The following is a 16,924-nucleotide window of genomic DNA, read 5'->3' as shown; positions in this document are numbered from 1 at the left end:
CACGGCTGGGCCCAGCGACGGCGCTTCACTTCTAGAGCCAGTTGGCCAGATCAGCACTATAGCTTTGGTTTCCAGGATTTTAAAAACATAGTTCTGTTTTTTGAATGAAATGCTAAAAAGGTAAATGAGTGCTGATTAAATAAACATTTGACTCATCCAGAGGATCTAACGAGCCTTTCGTGTTGTGGTATGGTTGTGATGTCACCGAGGCATTAAACAAAGAGGCATTGATTAATTGATCCAAACGAGTATTGTGCAAAGAGCCTTGGACACAATACCTTGTAAGAGACACTAGGGGTGACTGATTCATGCTGGGACAATGGTTCTTCTCTAACCGACCGCAGTAACAATTATTTGATTTAACCATCCACTCAGAATTCAGCTCTTTGTCCGTTGGTTCAGTTATTCTTCCCTCTTTTGAATATTCATTCATTCAACGGATTCGGATTTGGGCCCAATCTGCAATCTTATGCTATATGGTTTATTATGTACCCACTGTTACTATGGAGATATGGTGCTTTCATGTCATTTTAGGAACATATACATATGGGAAAGATACCTGGGACATTGAGTCAGTATGAACGACATAGGATGTAGAAATGATGCGATTCACAGATGTCAAAGAAGTTAAAACCATATACCAAGTCAGTGTGGCGGAGACTAAAACAAGCCCTCAGACTTTCCGTTGTCTGAGGAGTAATTCATGGAACAAACGTAGAGACCTTTGTACAAAAAAAAGAAAAAGTTACAGTCATGTCTATAAAAACGACGGCCAGCTCTGTTGTTGTTTTATGGGCCAATGTGTCGTGGCGGGGCAGCCCTTAACACCAGACCTTTGATTGAGGCCCACCCGTCCTGCGGTTGCGCTGGGCGTCAACACCCAGCCCTGTTTCCACGACCACAGAGGCACCGGGCAGGCCGCCACGGTGATACACACACACCATGTGGTTTCCACTCTCACAGATGGTAGTGGATGTTCCTGATGTCTCTTCCCGTGCCGCGCCGGCAAGCACTCAGTCACCTGTTAGGCCAGGCTGTACAGCACTCTCAAGGTTTTCCGAGTTTTTCCTTTTTACTGAGAATGGGAGAAAAATGTGTTGATTTTCTTTCTGATAGTTTAATCAATTAGGAATCTCATCAAAGCAGTCCTTGAGTTTTTAAATTTGTTTTATGAGACGACACTAAGACACTTTTCGTTATCTGTCTGCTTATCCTATTTAAAGAAAAAAAAGTTAGTCATGAAAATCAATGAGTTTGACATAATGTGTGCGTTATTGTTAAGATAAAACAAAATGTTGTTGGAAAATATCCCCATGAAATTACAAGGTATTCCAATTACTTCAACCATTCACTCTTCTGAGCCGAATGATACGTAAGCACCCAACAAACCAGGGGTACACTCTCAAAGCGGCTTCACAGGCTGACATTCTGGGACACCACCCACTAGGCAAAGTTGCCCTGTACCGTACTCAAGTACGATTGACCCCCCCACCCCCTGTGCCGCTGACCTGAGCTCACCCAAGGCAATCTCAACTGGGCCTGAGTACGGGTTGCCTCTTGTACATACGTATGCGTATGCACGTGTCTGCTCATCAGTATCTGTACCCCGTGGCATGAGCACAACTCACCGAAGTGTGCTGAGGCCAGGAATTGAACTGTACTTGAGTACGCGTGCAGCGGCTCACACTAGCCAAACGATGTAGACTTTAGGGGGCAAACGTACTCGGGCACGGTACAGATGCCCCCCCTGTGTGAGTGCACCCTCAGCCGTATCGGAGGGGAGCCACAGGGGCTTCTGTAGCTCCAAACCCTAATGAAAGCGTCTCTTTCTGCAGATGACGGAAGGCCGCCTGTGCCAGATCCACCTGCTGGACGACAGGAACCTGGAGCTGCTGGTACAGGTAGGAGACCGCACCTGCATACTTCCTATTGGTCAGGTTGTTATATGTCTGTGATGCATCAGAGTCATTTCAGGGTAGGAATGATGTTTGGTTGCATAGCAGGTTACACTGTACATGTGAAGACGTGGTCGATAGGATCGACACATAATTCTTTTAAAATCCTTTTTTTCGTCTTTTTCCAGCCCAAGCTCCTGTCCCGCGAGCTCCTAGATTTGGTGTCTTCACATTTTAACCTCAAAGAAAAGGAGTATTTTGGGTTAAGCTTCATCGACGACACGTGAGTGCATTTATAGTCTGCTTTACACGCTAACATCGGACAGCAAGTTAGTTATCGTGGCATATTTGCAGCCTTGCTGTGTCATAGTTTGTGTTGATAGACTTACTAGTACACATCCTTTCAAACCCTGTTTCAAAATGGTCAGGCCTACTTCATGCTAATTAATAATGTACAATAGAGGATATATGCTTGGTAGAAGGCAATTGGCTGCATGCCACGAGCGACCATCTTGGTTGTAAATGCTTGCAGAGTGGGGGAATAATGCCCATAGACATCGACATCAAGATAACTTGACTATCTCTCCTCAGTGGTCAGAACAACTGGCTGCAGTTTGAACGTAGAGTCCTTGACCATGACTTTAACAAGAAGAGTGGCCCTTTGGAACTGCGCTTCCTGGTCAGGTAAGGTCTCTAACAGCAGGATTATGGGGTTTGTGGATCACAGTGTCAAATTACAATGCCTACCGCCATTTTGGAAGCATATGGGCATCGGGATTGGCTATTATGTTGGCAGTAATTTTTTTGTTGGTCATGTTTTAGTAATGCATCGTGAAATGAATTGCCATTATGAGGAAAAATAGTTGTGTTTGACACTGCCACAGTGTTTCATAAGCATAGGCCATAGGCCATTTATTGTGATTTAGGATTTTACAATATTACTACTCCCTTGAGTCCTCTCAAAATCCACAAAATCTCTCATGATGCATTCTGATGTACCCGCCCTATAGTAAAATAATGCCACTCTCTTGAAATACCCCCTTTGTTTACAATCATACAACCTTCTAACTGAATAAATCAATAATACGATATGGTTAAAAATAAGTGGATGAATGCCTAGAAGTTTTCTTTTACTTTTGAAATGGTAACTGTCATGATTTGATAGGGAGATTGCTGGGGCAATAGTAAGTCGTGTCCAGAAGGTGGCAGCATTCAACAATGTTTTAGTTATCTTCACAAGGCTATAATTGGCTTACGATGCTCCCTCAACACAGGCTTAGATTTGAAGTTTATTTTTTGTTGACAGATTCTACATCGAGAAGATTACATTCTTGAAAGACAATACAACGGTGGAGCTATTCTATCTGAATGCTAAATCTGCTGTGTGTAATGTAAGTCTTTGAGCGTCTTTTAAATATTATTATGTTCATATTATGTTCTTTAGAAAATATTGTACTATATGTTTCAGTTGCTCGAGAGCTCCCAATACATCTGAATCCACTGTGTGATAAAATAAACTGTACTTATCGATTCATTACTAGCTTATCAGGTCACACGTAATAGTATTTATTTGAAGGGCACATGTGGGGAGGTGAAGTGCATTTGTAAGAAAATATTGAACGCAGAGGTTATTTTATGCTTGGTCAGTCATCCTTCATTTTATGTACAGTAATCCTCTCTCACTCACTCACACTCACACACAACCCTCCGAAAATTTGTAATTCAAGTATTACATGGAGCAAAGGAGGCGTGGTAGGCTACCAACCGATTTGTTTTATATGAACGCCTAAACAGGGTCTTAGCTGTGAACGTTCGTGTCAATAGGACCTTGAAGTCCTTTTTAAATTATAAAACCGTTCCCCTTTTAAACGTTTGTTGTCAGTGCTATTAGTAATTAATTGTGTGGTTCTAGACTGCACGCGGTCAGGCAAGTCTTTGTAGTATGTGGCAATGCAGACTTTTCGCGGGGTGGCAGACTTGTCTCCACGGGAGACGGGAGATTGTTGAACCTGCTCTCAGAATGTACCATTTTCAAAAAGGGGTGTGGTGTAGTTTAATCTATAACGTCCGACCAAACTTTGGTTTTCCACTAAACAAACTAAACATTGTTATTTTAATAGTTTACCGCTATATGGAGGATTACCTAAACGTACCTTTACACATTTAATTATTCAGCATTTTTAACCGCAACCTCAATGTCAACGACAATGGTTCAGTCGGTAACAGTGGGACGAGGTACGGCGGGGCTGAGAAGATTTCTCTCAAGTCAAGTGTTTCCGATGTGCTAAGCCTGATTTTCCACCTACCGTCTCTCTCTTTCTACGCCAGGAAACCATTGAAGTGGAGAGCGAACACGTTTTCAAATTAGCGGCATTGGCGTTGCAAGTAAGTACACGAGACGTGGCGCGAGTGGAAACGGCGTAATCGTGAACCCACGCGCACGGTCCGAGCCATTTGAAAGCAGACGTCCACGGGACAGTCCGGTCCCCGCTATTGTTAAATCAGTGTGGTTCGTTATTTCTTATCCATTGAACCCACTGGTTAAACATTTAGTAGCCCATTACATGATATTAGGACGAGCTTGTCGTAGTCGGCGAGCGTTGTTTTAGTTTTAGTTTGAAAGGGTTGATGCGTGACGCTGTCGTCCCACTTGACTCATTGTGGGACTTTCTTTTTGTAGGAAGCCAAAGGAGAACACACAAGGTAAGCATCGTCTGTCCTCTCTTAACTCTCAAACTGTGACTCGTTGTTTATAGCTTATATGTGTTTATAGTGGCTCAATCTGAACCACGTAATACGTTTTCAATGTTTTTGGTTAGAAATAATGGCAGTGGAAGAAAATAGTTTTTTTATGCTGAACTATTTGCTCAGTGTAAGGTTTAAAGCCATAGCTGGGCTAATCGGTAATGTTCAGCTTCATAGGTTAAGCTTTAAGTTGAACTTCCCTTAGGTTAATCATTGTCTCTGTGTTGTGCTAGAGTGACATTGAACCGAAGCCTCGGTGGTCTGGTGCTATCAACGTGTTATGGGTTTTTCTCTTGGCAACATACCTACGTTCTTCCCCAATCACTTGTGTGCTTAGGTCCGTATGGTTGTGTGCTTTCGAGGGCTGGGAAATGTGTGTGTGTGTGTGTGTGTGTGTGTGTGTGTGTGTGTGTGTGTGTGTGTGTGTGTGTGTGTGTGTGTGTGTGAGGTTGTATTATGTTTTGGGGGTTCTGCATGGACTACTGGGACTCATTAATCAAGTCACCAGGAGAGATATTTATTTATATTTTATTGCTCTAAGCGATAAGAGAGAGTCGTGACCTTGTGATTAGAGTGTGTGGTTATTAGTTGGACCTATGTTGTCCAGAGGAGTGAAGGACGCAGACCAACGCGGCCTCTGTCCAGTAAACATAACACCTTCCTCACTGAACGACAAAGCACGGGTGCCACCATTGTACCCAAAAAGGCCTATGCGCTTTATCCCAAACACAAAGCTTAGTGCTCAGTTAGGAGTTATACATGTATGGTTTGAATACCCATGCTACCTTCTTTTATTCTCAGTCACTCCAACTCACTCTCTTCCTTTTCTTCTCCTGCCTCTCTCTCTCTCTCTCCCTTTTCTTCTCTCACTCTCCCTAAAAAGTGAAATGCTTCTATTTCTGTTGTGTCACCCTATAATCTTTTACAAGCATGGCTGCTTTTGTGGTAATTAGTGATTGCAGATTGCTCGCTGATGCTCAGAGAACCTTCATGCACCAATATGTTTTCTGCTTTTATACCGCAACGTTTAATCCTCAAGCGTAGCCTGTGTGAGTTACTTCAGTTGTGACCCCTGCAAGTTCATGTATGTAGGTGTAGGGTTGGGCTGTACTTTGTCCCGTCTATGAAAGCACAATAAAGCAAAAGCTGCCAACATATAATCTGCCAGATTTCATCCATCTGGATGGATATTCATACTACAAGTCCTATTGCTTTCTTACTGAGATACCAGAATCATCTTTTTTGACTACTAATCCTGATTCAAAACAGGATGTTCTGAAACCCTTCCCTGCTTTGTGAACCCTTTTACATTATCATTTAGGTGTGGAAATTATTTGTGGATAAGGGCAATGTTGCCTGGACATTCAGTGTTGTCACAAAGCAGTGGTAGCACAATACAGTACTACAATCTTTTTTAGTCGTACAGTTCTCAAAACGTACAATGTTCCCATGAGTATGTTCATTACTACATTATGCTATCAGACTTCTTCCTTTAGCTTTTGTCTTGCGGAAGCAGAGGGCTAGTAGTGCAGCATGTGCGTTTCCTCTGAGCCAGAGAGAGGTGAAAGGTGGAGCGCTAGGAGATAAGTTGTGGAGGAGTGGATGCAGGCCTCCCTTCCGTCCAGCCTTTGGTTGTCTAGGTGGGATGAGTCAGGCCCTAGCCATAGTGCTGTTATTACACGGGTCTTAGCACCGGGTTTTAGAACACACATAAAGCTAATGGTCACCCGTTCACGTGGTGGGTTTTACTGCTGTTTGTACTGTATAGCTTGACATTAACGCTGATGAAGAAAATGAAAGTGGTGCGTCTATCCATTAGTGCTGAACAGCGCCTTTTTTTAATCAAATTAAATACCAAACGTCGATTGCTTATAGTTTTCTTGACTGCTCGTCAGGACAAACTACTCTAATTAAGGAAATAATACTTGGCCCTGCTATGGGACTCTGCCATTATGGATGACATTTAATCAACGAAATGATGTACCGATTCACGTCGAAAAATAATCAATGGATGACTGGCCCAAAATAATATACATAAGGGGCAGGACTGTAGCGTCCACTGACTGATGTATCTGGCAGCCTTCACTTCCACTTCCTCTATTCAATGAACCCTGGGAGAGCTTCCCTCTTAATCATTACACTACCTAGTAGCCACCCACCCGGTCTCTGCCCGCTGGAAGCAGCTGACGCATGCAAACGGCCCCCCACACGCTACGTGGGCACCCAGGCCATGCCAGGCCCAGGGCGGGGCGGCTCCCTGGCGCAGGAGCCCCGCCACGCGGCGGGGAGATAGCAGACGTCCTAATGAATTCCAGATTGCTGACAGGGCGGCCTGTGGAGCACATTGCCCTGGCAACGCCGGGGCCCCTGCACCCCCTCCCCCCATAAAAACGTACACCATCAAACTGCCAGTGAAATGCCATGGCAGCAGAACCCACTCAACCCAACAGAGGTATCTACTGGGGGTGGGGGGCGCGGGGGAGGGGCAGTGGTCCTGTGGATTTTATTTTTTTTCTTCCAAACCATTTAGTCCCGTAAACTGGTTCCCATAACTGTATCGTCATGAGCCTTGCTTCCACATCAGCAGATGTTAAATCCCATTACGTTCAAGGGCCCTGAGTGAAAGCAGACTGTCTGCCTTCACTTTCATGAAGGTCTTGTTTGGGTCATACGACAATTGGCCCAACAGGATTTACGGTAGTTATTTTATTTATGGCTAGGGCAGTCGACCTCCTGCCGAAAGGTACTGGGTTTGATCCCCATTTCCTTAGCCTTCCCTTAAGGCACCTTTTAGCCAGCTGCCCCGGCCCCTATCGGCTCCTTAATGACATGTATTTGAATTCACTCTGGGTTGATATGGATAAAACATTCACCGGTACCTTATGATAGTACATCACATGCGGTACATAGTACTACACGTAGTACCTAGTACATCAAGTGTATTCTGGTTCATACTAGCCCACAGGCTTGAGTCCTGTCTGTGAGGCCTATAACTCAACCGAAGAATCATACAGGACTTGTCCAGTACCTTTCACCACTAGCTCAGTCTGCCAAGAGCTGCTCAATGGGGTCTGTTCAGGCCTCTAGTGCACCTTCCGACGACCCCATAGTCGACCGTTGTTTGGCAGTAATCGTAGAACCAGATAATGCCCTCTCTCTCCCTCTGTCAGACTACCTCTCCCTCTGTCTATCTCCCTCTCTCCCTCTCCTCTAACACACACAACACAACACCCACATGTCAGAGAGACTCACAGTTCACTATCACAGGCCCTGGCGCGCACATACCACACACACACTCACCGACGCGCACGACGCACACATACACAGTTCACCACAGGGTGTTGGACCTATTATTGTGTTCATAGCTCAGTGCTAAACTTTGTTCATACATCTGGCTCAATCATTGTTTAATCTGCACTGGGAAAATAACATACTATGGCTCTCTGGCTTTACATAAGATAACACTGAAGTACATAGCCTTCTGAGAACCTACCTTCAAGAACAGCACTTTCTTCTTCAACCTCATTTTCAAACAGCCATGAGTCAAAAGATAAATGAGTTTTGGCAACACGATGAGTGGATCCCGTACCTAGCCTTGGTGTGCACCGGTTGCCTACTAGATAAGATAGGAAGGGGAAAGAAAAAATCGCCTGATGCTGCACCTTTCCCATCCGTTTTACATGTGAGTTATGGCTGTCTTGCATTACGACATATAAATTCAAAGCACACTGTGAAAGCACAGAGACCTAGAGGGAGGGCTCTCCACTGTGGGGAGGGCTGGCTGGGGGTTAGCTGCGACACGTTTCTTCTTGTCACGTCATGAGACTTTGGCCTCGCGGGAAATTTGAGTATTTGTATGTAGAGGAGCATGTCATTACACAGCAATAACATGCTAGTAATCACTACCCCGTTGGACCCTTCTACAATTGATTAATTCATTGAGCCTTGACATTGAATAGTGTTTTGTTAACTGTAGGGGTTAGGCGTCTTGCTAAGGGATAGCCTACAGGCGGCATGGGGTTTATAACTAGAACCTTTCGGCTGGGCGTTAAAAAATCCCAACCATAAAGACTAATCTACCCCTTGATTTGCAATCAAGATACATAGATGCGCAGACAAAGACATGCATTGATGATGCAAAGCTTTGAGAGACCTGCGTACTTCACACAGAAGAGGAGCACCCCCCAGGTCAACCAGACAGGTTACAAACCCAGAGCCCCTCTGCTGGGAGGCTGCCCGGCCAACACCCATAGCACCCTTCTGACCCGCTGTAACTCACTGTAGCTCAACGCGCCGTTAAGACCGACATGAGTTGCAGCTCTTATCCACAGTCATAACAATGCCTTCAAGGTACCGCCTGGTCCATCTGCATGCATTTATTGTTCTTGTTTCTCTCTGTTCCTCTCCAGCTCTGAGACTGCCAGGGAAGACCTGAAGCAGCTCACCCTCTTGCCCACCAGAGTCCTGAGGGAACACCCGTCGCTGACCTACTGGTGAGACCCATCATATGCACCCCATCTGCTCCCCTCGGTGCAGACCAACACATGCATCGGGGTGGGGGGGGTTGGTCAACTAATCCTTGGGATTACACGGCCCCCCCGTAGATACCCATGGGTCACCCAAGACCACCCTTGCCACACCCCCTGACAGACCCCCAAGCACTAAGTGGCGTTGATGGTCGTTAACACCTGGTTGCACAAAGCAATTTGTGAGGCTGCAGGCCGTGAGGTGTGCAGGGCGAGAGGGGTTTAGTCTCTGGTGGGGCGTCTAATTAACCCTCATGCTTTGATAATTAAATTTTTAGCCCCTCAACACCCTGGCCTACATAAGGAAGGTGCATAAACCCTGCCCATCTGAAAAATATCTCTATATTCTGCGCTTACTCCTGCCCTTCTTACATTATTCCTAAACTTTGTCTAAGGCCCCATCGCAACATGTTAAACCACAACACTTCAAATCAATAGGCAGTTTATTATAGTATGTCCTTTTGTGTGCATGTGTGTTTGCGTGTGTGTGTGTGCGCATGTGTGTGTACGCGCTTTGCCTCATGGTCTACCACCCATGCTGCAGTGAGTCTGCAATCCCTGCAGCCCTGTTAAAAGGAGCGATTACTGTGTGTGTGTGTGTCTGTCTGTGTGTGTGTTTGTGTGTCTGTGAGCACGAAAGAGAGAGTGAGCCAGAGAGCGATGGAGAGGGCAGTGAGTGCCATCGGCGGGCCAGGATGTATTTTCTGCATGAGCAGACAGAGTGGAGTTTTGGGAGGCCCGTCCCACACATTTTTTGTGGGGGCGGCGAGGAGGCCCTTGATGGATTATTCATTTAAAAGTCTTATCTTTTCCATTGCAGCGAGGACCGAGTTATTGAACATTACAAGAAAACTGCAAGGAGTGAGCAGAGGAGGGGCCATTGTTCAGTAAGTCAAAAGTTGCATTCCAGCTTTGAGTAAGAATGGATTGTGATCGATCAGCCTGTTCCGAGGTGCCTGCTTATTGTTCCTATGTAATACTCACCTTTTATCAATAGCGATTATTATTTCCTCTTCAGCTGCTCTATGCTCTAGAGGAGAAGGGCGCTCTCCACTATGCTGGGAAGTCTAATTAATTAGGACAGGCCTCTTTTTAAACTGGCAGTCAGCCAATGGGCTGGGGGTGGGGGGGGGGAGAGGAGGTGGCAGTCCTCTGTTATGCATGTTGCTTTCTCTCAAAGCAGCCGTAACTCGAAGCAATCAGAGGTCGAGTCGATCAATGTACCCCCTCCCCCTCGCCCCTCTCTCTCTTGTGCGGCCACTGAAACAAATTGATGGGCGGGCTACTGTAAAACCGCTGTACTCTATGAATGGGCTGTGGCTTAAAACCCCCTCAGCCCGCCGTGTGATGGCCACTGGCTGACAGTGATGAAGTGTTTGACCGGCAGCATGGCCGCTAATGTCTGCCATTCTTCCTGAAGGTATCTGGCCCTGGTGGAGTCCCTGCCGACGTATGGAGTCCATTACTACCCTGTGAAGGTGAGCGAGGCGGCCGGGGTCGTACAGTAGCTTAACCTTGCTCTAACAGCTTTCAACATGCCCCGTGCTCTTTGTCTACTCCCATGTTGCCAATGCATAAACGCTGACAGTTTTGTACTCAAACACTCACACTGGGCCCTGCAGTGTATTTTTTGTTTGCAGTTTTATTGTGTGATAAAACTGTCCATGTCTAAGCCGGTGACATATGGTTATCAAAGCTACACGTGAACGGAGATATTTTGTGACTGTTAAACGTAGCTAACCCTTACCCTCGTCAAAACAACAAATTAATCTAGATTGTTCTTATAACATGTAAACAGGGCAGATCCAGGATGAAAGACATCTTAATGGGAAGGCTTTCAAATATAGGTTTATAGTTTATAGTGCAGTTGGCCACAACTGAGGGTAACCCCCTCCTTTGTCTTCTTGGCCACCACATCTAACCTGACACTCCCTTACCTGGACTCATTAAAGCCCGGTGTCTGACGAGATCAAACAGAGGCATTAAAAATGACTCCGCCTGGCTGCACAGGGCCTTTTTTAAGGCTTCTTGAACGCATTTGATCTCCCCTTGTGTTGCTCATGCTCAGAGCATAATGGGGTAATTGCATTGGAAACAACCCCATTTTCTTTTCCCCAGCCCCTTGCAATAAACCCTCTTAAGTGTGTGTGTGTGTGTGTGTGTGTGTGTGTGTGTGTGTGTGTGTGTGTGTGTGTGTGTGTGTGTGTGTGTGTGTGTGTGTGTGTGTGTGTGTGTGTGTGTGTGTTCCCACTCCTCCCTGCAGGACAAGCAGGGGATACCCTGGTGGCTCGGGGTCAGCTACAAAGGCATCGGCCAGTTCGACTTGCAGGACAAATTAAAACCCCGAAAAGTAAGTCCCGCTGACGCACCCCCCCCCCTGCATCGACACTTGATTTCAGTGTTTTGTTCTCATTCACATAGTTTCCTCTGTGCTTCATAGGAGTTTCAGTGTGGTTTTCTTGGCAAAATATTTGCAGAAGGAGGCGATCAACCTTGTGTGTGTGTGTGTGTGTGTGTGTGTGTGCTTTAGTTAGATAACGTACAAGTGCTCTTTTAATGCGAGGTTCCCTCGGCTGGTTAATAATCCACCAAACTGTAAATAGTGGTTTGAAAAGTTAAAGCCCAATCAAGCAAAGCTCTATGGGAGCGATGGGAAACGTACAAAATCAAGGTTACTCACACAGCTCTAGCAAGACCAGACCCTGAGCTCCTGACAGCCCGGGAGCTCTTATCCCAGTTTATGACTACACACGCACAGGTTGTCACAACACAGGCTTATTAGTCACTTTCGATAGCAGCCCCATTCCAGTCCTTATTCCCTGTGACTATCTACATGACTGCTACACTCCTGCTCCCTTCCTACCTGTTCCACATGGCAGAGTGCTGCTATGGACAAAGCTGGGTGTGGTGTCACACCAAATTCCACAGCATTAATGAGCCTGGCTCACTACAAATTAAAACCCTGGTTGGTGACTCTTTCTCTCTCTCTCTGGATTGGAAGGTGTGATTATAGCAGGGGGGCCTTGGTTGGGTACTGTGCCAGTCAGGGATCATGATGGTGGGTTGAGTTTGTGTGATCTCGGGGCTGTGGTGGTTGGAGAACACACACACACACACACACACACACACACACACACACACACACACACACACACACACACACACACACACACCACACACACACACACACACACACACACACACACACACACACACACACACACACACACGAAGGGTGATCTTCCTCCGTAAGGGAGGAGGGAAAGACCAGCAATTTTTATTGCCTTTTCCTTTGTAGCTGTAACTCTTGTTATGATTAGCACAACAATAACTTAGGCTTCCAGAGAGTGAGAGAGAAGACCTCTATCATCTGTTGGATAGTGATAGTGCTCTTCCCCCACGCCCCTTTACTCCTCCTACCCCCTCCCTAGCATACTATTATCATTATGCAAAGCTGCTTTCTACTTTGTGGGAGAGAGAGAGAGAGAGAGAGGGAGAGAGAGACCCGAGTGTCTGTGCACGCTTTCAAGAAGTGCAGTCTTGCCAGGGCGCATCTTGTTGCCTTCTGAGCCAAGGCCTCTCATTCTATCTCCCTCCATTTCTCACACCCTCTGCCTCTTTCTTTTTTGAGCTGAACTTCTCATTGGAGTTGACGCTGGGTGAATGTGGTTACGATAAGCCTCGACCTCTCATTATCTTCCACTCTGTGCATGTCAGTTTCATCACCACTTAATGAATGGTTCCGAGGTCTGAGAAGGCCCGTCCCTCCCCTGTTGTGTGGAGGAGAGGCGGGGACTTGTGTGAGAATCTGAGCACCCTGTCATCTTCATTATTTACCAGTGCAACATCTTAAGGACACTGTCAGCAAAGACTAATGGGAATAGATGATGATGTAGAGTGATTTTATTTGGCCACAGAGCTCTGTCTTGACGGATTGACTGTCCCGTGGACGGTGGTGAATTGTAGCCCAGTTACGAAATTGTGCTTCTAGCACGAAGCGTGTAGAATGCAAAGGTCCTGTCAAGTCTTTACATTGCAGTTTGAATCCATGTGTGTTGAATTCTCGTGATCTGTATTCCTCTGTGGAGCTGCTTGGCACCCTGACAGCCCTCTCCCAGTGAGCTCTTTATGGCTGCACGCTGATCTATGTCTATAAATGAGATGAGGCATTAGAACCAAAATAAATCTCCTTCAATATGGATTCAGTGTTTCACCATGAGGAGCCCGGTGGTGAATGGATGATTAAAGATGTGTTTTCTTTGCAATAAACGGCTTCACTGTAATCTGTTCATTCCATTCATATTCCACGTGGTGGACGCTTTCATCCCCCTAGCATCTTACGAGAGCGTGAACGATTCCTTAAAGGACAGCTCAGTGATTGAGTATTTACCCAGTATTAACTCCAGCACGGTCCCAGAAAGAAGATGACGCACGGACCAGACGTCAGTCTTATGACGAGTCCAAATACAAGCAGCCGCCTCATGCCACTTCAGTACACACCACTCGCCGTCCTCGAGTCGTCCACTTGCACACAGCGCCTGGGCCAACCGGCAGCTGGCGTGGGGGGGAGCAGGGCGGGGCACTGGCCTGTACAGGCAGTGTGAGTCACAACCCACAGTTTATATCATGAGGGAAGATCCGCTGGGGGGGATCTTAAGAGTTTGCATGGCAAATGAATCTCAGCGTTCTGAGGGCATATGAAACCACTGGCATTTCTTCATTGGCTCCTCCCTGCAATACAGAGGATGGAAGACGCTGTGGGCGCATTCACATGTGTCCGTCGACAGATCTCATTGACTTTGCATGGGACGCTCTCAAAATGCATGGTGGGTCTATCCGTTCTGTCGGCTCTGTGGCCTGTGTCAAAAAGTTGAGCATTTTCCAACTTTTCAGGCAGCGACGGATCCGTCGGTCATGAGATTCCTAATGCAAATATACGCAAGTACACTGTCCAATGAAATCTATTCCATTTTTATTTTTTTTCGAAAGGACTGTTCTTACCCTTTTGTCTATAGTCTGCGATGGCTTCATCATTCGGTGTTAGCCGTAGTAATCTATTGGGCCATTTCCCATAGAATGAAGGCGACACATGACACCGTTGCCTTTGAGGTGTGTTTCATCCCAGGCATACTTTAGAGATGGCCTCATCAGCCACCAGGCTGTTAATGGTTTCACGTTTCCTCTCAAAAAAGTGTTGAGATCCCTAATTTTAGAGCCAAATGAAATTAGAGTAATTTAGCCGTCATTAGGATGTAAATTGTGAAAGTATCACACCAGTGTGGGTGATACTATGGGGTGCCAAGTGGAGGATGCCACTGCTCCTGCCGGCTCCCATTGTTTGTTAATTACTACGTTCGCCACAATCCCAGCCTGGCTCGTTGGCCGGTGAATAGATTACAGCTGCACCACAGCATGGTGCAGCTGTAATCTTTTCACTGGCCAACGACTGCTATGGGTACACTAGAAACCATTTGTAGTGGACCTGGAGGATTCCTGAGATGATCCACCTTTATCTTTACCGTGGAGACCGGGGAACATTTGTCACCCGCGGCTGGGCTGTCTCCTAGGTTCGGAGAAGGGGCCACAGCCGTGTATTTGGTCAAAAGATCCACAAGCAGAGCCAGTGAAGGATGAGCTGCATTCCTGGCAACAACTACAAAAAGAGTAATGCAGTGCAGCCAGCTTTTAAGGTCTTTCCAACCCGCCGGTGGACATGAATGACTTTGGCTTTCGTAGGGCGGTGTAAGATTCCTTCCAGGCCAGGTGAGCTCCTGGGTGTACTGGGATTGCCGAGGCCGAGAGCCGTCCCCACAGGGGGGGGGGGGGGGGGGGGGGCAGAGCGTCATGGCCACATTAGCCCCTGACATTAATGGTTAGACCAAAGCAGCAGATTCCTTAGATGTTTTCACTGGGAGCGGCTGAACGGCCAGTGTTGAGGGTCCCTATAAAACACCGGGGGGGGGGGTTAGGGGGGGTTTGTCTTTTCAATACAAATACAGTGGAGAGAAAAAAATAGCCAAAATGGAGTCATGTTTGAGCAGTGGATGTTTGCCCCTGGCCTAGAACCGGAGAGGCAGGAGGAGGAGTCAAGCGTCATTTCCAGGTAGAGACAATACTAGAACCTGCCCAGCTGGTTTGACTGAAAGGGAAGTAACTACCATTGCGCCAGTTATCAGAAAGACGTGTACAATGTGTGTGGTGAAGTTAGGGAAGGAAAGAGACAACCTGTGAAGGCTGACTAACTTATTTAGAATTGGATAAATAAGGAGAGCTACTAAAGTGGATTGAGTCATCCAGTAAGAAGAGCACCATAGAGATAGTTGGAAAGAATATGAGAGAGAGATTGCCGGATAGAGCTGTGATGACAGCATGAGGTGTGTGTGATGTCAGAGGGAGGGGCCTGAGCGGGGGCGGCCCCAACTCAGCTGAAACTCTTGCAACACCTATCTGCCTGCCTGAGAACAGACAAGAGGGAGTATTGTTCTGAGGAGCTGCTGCTGCCCGCTGGGAAACTCTAGCCAGAGGATTCAATACCAAACCCACCGACTACCCCCCGGGGTTTGATAAGAACAGAAGAGGGGGGAGGATCATTATTGTTTTCTGGTAAGCACCTCCATTTTGTTCACTTTCACCTGCTGTGGTCTGTTGAGCTTTTCATAAGGATCGTTGTATTATTCCTGAGGAGGTTTTTTTTGTTAGTGTTTGAATGGGGATTTGCTTGGTGCAGTTGACCAGGGGCGGCACTTCCACCGAGTTTAAGAGAGGGACACGCCGTGAGAGTGTTCATTGATGTGAGAACGGCGAGCTATGGTAAAAGGAGAATCACCTGGAATGCTGCCTTCTGGACGGTGTGATGTGTGTGTTCCTTTTTTCTTATTCTCTTTTTCATCTCCACACAATTGGATTAAGGGAGACTGAGCCATTCACAGGCAAACTGCTCCAAATTCCTTTGCTCTTGTGCCCGGTGTCAGAGGAGCAGATGTTTCATCCTGCTCAGAAATAGAAAGGGAGACAGAGAGAGAAGAAGAAAGCGTTCCCTTGGCTCATGTGTGGCGTTCTCCTTACCCCAGGGCATATTGAAGTGTTTCAGACCAGTCTACTCTCTGCTCCCTGCACTTGGGGCATTAGTCATAATTGCCCCTCTGTAAGCCTGACCTTACACCTGACTGGCTGGCCGGCCAGCTGGGTCCCAGTGTGCAGCAGTTTAAAGTTGCTGTGAGTCCTGCTGTTGTTTTTTGTTGTCGTCGTGAATGTGTGTGTGTCTGGTGTTGTTACAGCACAAGCTTGTAGTCTGAGGTTCTGCCTCATTATAAGTGCTGCAGCTGCAGCCCAGAAAAGAGGCTTGCTGTTTTACTACCTTTCTCTGCTTTTCAATCTGTCTTTGAGTAATAGATGGCTCTCTGTGTATCTCATGCTTTTTTGCAGTAAAAGCTAATAGGATTCTTTACCGGCAAATGTGTTGTATCAAAAGCTAATTTGTGCACTCATTCACACTTAAGTAACATAGCGTCATAGTCATCGTCTTTTCTGTACATAGACCTGGGTTCTCATTGTGTACTCAGTGTGTGTGTGCCCTCTTTTCTCTTCTCTCTGTCTACAGTTATTTCAGTGGAAGCAGCTGGAGAACCTGTATTTTCGTGAGAAGAAGTTTGCAGTGGAAGTGAATGACCCTCACAGGTCAGAGAAGTCAAATCCCTTTCGTCATTAAACCCACCCCCCCCCCCCCCCCCCCCCCCCCCCCCCCCCCCCCCCCCCCCC

At 46.7% G+C, this 16,924-nt stretch overlaps 1 protein-coding gene across 1 annotated transcript in view; it reads left to right on the top strand.

Annotated features, from left to right (window-relative positions):
• The window catches only part of frmd4ba (FERM domain containing 4Ba), a 39,882-nt gene that overhangs the window by 13,643 nt on the left and 9,315 nt on the right, over positions 1–16,924 (top strand). The window contains 12 exon segments of the mRNA XM_030373690.1: positions 1,836–1,901; positions 2,084–2,178; positions 2,487–2,579; positions 3,202–3,286; positions 4,224–4,280; positions 4,576–4,598; positions 9,050–9,133; positions 9,987–10,014; positions 10,016–10,053; positions 10,587–10,644; positions 11,430–11,516; positions 16,767–16,843. Of these exon segments, the coding sequence (XP_030229550.1) occupies positions 1,836–1,901; positions 2,084–2,178; positions 2,487–2,579; positions 3,202–3,286; positions 4,224–4,280; positions 4,576–4,598; positions 9,050–9,133; positions 9,987–10,014; positions 10,016–10,053; positions 10,587–10,644; positions 11,430–11,516; positions 16,767–16,843 (791 nt within the window).

This window comes from Gadus morhua, chromosome 13 (genome assembly GCF_902167405.1).
Source record: "Gadus morhua chromosome 13, gadMor3.0, whole genome shotgun sequence".
In the NCBI taxonomy this organism is placed as follows: Eukaryota; Metazoa; Chordata; class Actinopteri; order Gadiformes; family Gadidae; genus Gadus; species Gadus morhua.
This window is presented reverse-complemented; position numbering and strand designations above follow the sequence as displayed.